Below are 3770 nucleotides of genomic sequence, written 5' to 3'. Positions count from 1 at the left end.
AACCTTTTCCTCTTTTTAAAGTGGTCAAAAAAAGTTATAAAGTGAATTTATAAGTGACATGTGTCACTATTAAACAGTTACCTCTTGGGTTCAATTTCCAAAGTCCTTGTTAAACCAAGTGGTAAGGCTATTCCTAGAACAACCATGTGTTACTTTGCAAGGGCTATTTTGTTATTTTACTAAACCCATGGAAATGAAATATCTCTTCACATTTTTTCCACCTTCCCACCTAGAAATTTTCTCCTTTATAAGCTCCCAAATGGCCTAATGGTTTCTCTGCACTGAATCTTTAATTGAGTTTTTATTTTCCCATTTTATAATTTTTTAGTTTGAAATTCAATAGCTTTCTCGGTTTTTAGATTTTGCTAACATGGAGAAAGCTAAAGAAAACATAAGAACTTCAAATGTAGAGAATGAAAATGTGGAACTGAATTTAGGGTTTTCATTGAATAGTAATTTTGATGTTTACTCGAAAAAAATGAATCTCTTTTTGTGAATAACCAATGAAAAATATTCTTTGATGTTTTCAGGTGGATTGCAAGGAAGTGTTGCTTCAAGTGTAGCTGAGGTTGAAACCCAACAACCACCTACTCAAGGTATTAAAATTTTGCGAATTGATTTGTATAGCAAGTCAATTTGAATTTGTATCAAAATTAAAGTAGGAATTATTAATTTTTCCTTTAGTTCTCGATGTGAAATCATCTTTCGTTGAACATAAATCACCTGTGTGTGTATTCAGGAAATTATATTGCTAAAGGGAAGATAAAAAACTTCATGCTCAACCATATGACTTTTGTTTCCACAAGAGGTAAAAGACCAAATGGAAAGAAGACTGAAGGACTGTTATACGCGTGTAACAAGAAAGATGAAATGGAGATAGTTTGTCTTTGTCATGGTGATCTTCTAAATGCAGTTGAATTTGTCGAACACACTGGTGGAGGTTTGTAGAACACCCTTTGAACCATATATTTATTGATGGAGAACAAATTAAGCAGCATTGTTATTGATGTTATTTGATATTTCCTTTTGATTTTGTACCGAATAAATTCAATGGCTCTTGCCCAAAAAGGCATTAGCTTTTGTATCGTTGTTATTTCATCGTTCCTTTTGTTGTTGTACCGACTAAAGCTCCTCCCGTCAATGTTATATTAAGGTTATTTGCCAATGTTTTGGCTTAGTTTTTTCTATGTGAAGCTTATTTTTTTAAGCTTAATTAATCAGAAGCAAGTGATAGGTGTTGTAAATCATTTTGGTGGTTAAATGGATGACCATAACTCCTTGGTTAATTCCCTTCTTTATGAGTAGTAATGTTGTTGATAATGTGGTCAAATGGATGAGCATAACTCCTATGTTAATTTCATCCTTCATTGGTAATAATGTTGTTGATATTGTGGTCAAATGGATGAGCATAACTCCTAGGTTTATATCCTCCTTAATGGGTAGTAATTCTCAAGGTTTAATGTAATGTTTATGACACCCTTTGGTATTCCTCAATGCAATCCTATAAATAGTAGTGTTGAGAATAATGTTGAATACACTTGAAAGAAAGAAAGTGATCTTATATTGTTTCTCTTGTCTTATATTCTTCTTGTCTTCCTTTTTATATTGTTCTTTTGTTCTTAAGTTTCACAACACGTTATCAGCACGAAGTCTCAAGGTTGAACAACATTTCTTGTGAGGTATCCATTTATAATCTAATGTTAAAATTATTAAATTGTGGCTATACTTTTTCTTTTTTACATTTTATTTATAATTGAATGAAAAAAGGCTAACCATTTATCTATTTTGCGAAGAGAAGATGAAGGTCATTGTTTTGTGAAAAAAAAATGAATGGACTAAAAATTCTAGTGTTTTCTGTTCTCAATGGAAAAAGTGAATTATCTATACTATTGATTAATTTTTAATGAAAATATTTTATCTAACAATTTTACTAAAAGTTATTTTTGTTATTTGTGAGGCATAATATTAATTTAGATTGTATGCTAATTTTACTTGATGAATAAACAAATTCTACATAATTATTTACTCATTGTCTATTTTACTCTAATTTAATTATTTTCTATTATAGTTTTATTATGTCAAATTTATCAAATTTTGAGTTCGTGGCACTTGACATTTCTATAAATAATTACTTGTCATGGGTACTTGATGCTAAAATTCACTTTGACGCTAAAGGTCTTGGTGCCACTATTACCAATGGTAATACATCGTCGAGTCAGGACAAAGCAAAGGCAATTGATTTTCCTTCGTCATCACTTGGATGAAGGATTGAAGGTTGAATACCTTACGGTGAAAGATCCACTTGAATTGTGGACTGGTTTGAAGGAAAGGTATGACCACCTTAAGGCAACGGTATTGCCAAGGGCTCATTATGAATGGATTCACTTACGGTTACAAGATTTTAAAACTATATGTGAATATATTCTGATGTATACAAAATTACTTCCCAATTGAAATTATGTGGGGAAGATATAAAACATGAGGACATGTTGGAAAAGACTCTCACAACTTTTCATGCCTCAATTTTGGAATTATAGCAGCAATACCGTGAAAGGGGATTCAAAAAGTATTCTGAGTTGATCTCATGCCTTATTGTGGCTGAGCAACATAATACTCTTTTATTGAAAAACCATGAGGCCCGTCCCACGGAACGAACTCCGTTATCAGAAACAAATGAGGTTGAAACACATGGCCAGTCTGAAAGAAGACAATTAAAAATCAGGGCCAAAATAATGTGTGTGGACGTGGCAATGGCAGAGGGCGATATAAGAATCGTCGTGTTGGTGATCGCCACAAAAGGGAGAACAATATGGGTTCTCAAAGCAATCCTTCAAGAGGCAATTGTCATCATTGTGGCATGAAAGGGCATTGGAAGAATGAATGCTGAGCAGTTGAGCATTTTGTTAGTATTTATCAAGATTCCTTGAAAAGAAAAGGAAATAAAAATGATGCATCTTCTTCTAATGCTCGGGTGGAGTCACACTTGACTTATAAAAATGATGCCGAGGCAGGGCTTTCACAAAAGATATGATGACAATATTGAAGCAAATTTGGCTTTAAAAGATGATGATTTTGATGTCCTTGATGATATTACTCATTTGGAAGTTGAAGACTTCGGAGATCAAAACTAATGTTTGATCATTTGATTGGGGAAAATAATTATGTTGTTTTATTTATGTGTTTTTAATTGATATGATTTTTCTTATGTTGTTTTTATATTCAGAAAAAAAAAGTAATTTTATTTTCTTGCAAAGTTATTGATTTTTCATATTTCTTATGATGTACTTTTATTTTATGAAGATAAATAAAATTTCTCAATCTTCAATTGGTTCAAGATGAGTAATGGGGATATGTGTCTTCTTGATAGTGCTACAACTCACACTATTTTAAGAGAAAGGAAATATTTCTCTAATTTGATTATGAAAAAGGCTTATGTTAATACAATATCTGGTAGTTCAAAATTAATTGAGGGCTCTGGAAGAGCGGCCTTTACTACCTGGGGGAATGATATTAACTATTGAAAATGCATTGTACTGTAGTAAGTCTCAAAGAAACTTATTAAGTTTCAAGGTTATTCGCCAAAATGGCTATCATGTTGAGACTACCAATGAAGGAAAGGTTGAATACCTTTATATTACTAAAGTAAAATTGGGGCAAAAATATATGCATGAAAAATTACCCACATTTTCTTCTAGATTGTACCATACAAGTATTAGTATGGTCGAATCACATGCCATAGTAAACAAAGGGTTTACTAATCCTAATGAATC

General features: G+C 31.9%; 1 protein-coding gene across 1 annotated transcript; it reads left to right on the top strand.

Annotated features, from left to right (window-relative positions):
• The first annotated feature begins 370 nt into the window (after nucleotides 1-370).
• Nucleotides 371-948, top strand: LOC107061186 (ninja-family protein AFP3-like). The gene is made up of 3 exons (XM_015310020.1): nucleotides 371-452; nucleotides 531-596; nucleotides 740-948. Exons 1-3 carry the CDS (start codon nucleotides 371-373, stop codon nucleotides 946-948), a joined length of 357 nt encoding a protein of 118 aa, XP_015165506.1.
• Nucleotides 949-3770: the final 2822 nt, after the last annotated feature.

Source organism: Solanum tuberosum, unplaced genomic scaffold, assembly GCF_000226075.1.
Source record: "Solanum tuberosum cultivar DM 1-3 516 R44 unplaced genomic scaffold, SolTub_3.0 scf00120, whole genome shotgun sequence".
Taxonomy (NCBI): Eukaryota; Viridiplantae; Streptophyta; class Magnoliopsida; order Solanales; family Solanaceae; genus Solanum; species Solanum tuberosum.
Note: the sequence above shows the minus strand (reverse complement) of the source record. Positions and strands in the feature narration are given on the sequence as shown.

Excerpts from the sequence above, each read along its gene's own strand:
- LOC107061186 (XM_015310020.1), top strand. The coding sequence starts at position 371 with ATGGAGAAAGCTAAAGAAAACATAAGAACTTCAAATGTAGAGAATGAA. Across the intron at positions 453-530 it reads TTTAGGGTTTTCATTGAATA|GTGGATTGCAAGGAAGTGTT; the intron begins GTAATTTTGATG and ends TGATGTTTTCAG. Across the intron at positions 597-739 it reads CCAACAACCACCTACTCAAG|GAAATTATATTGCTAAAGGG; the intron begins GTATTAAAATTT and ends GTGTGTATTCAG.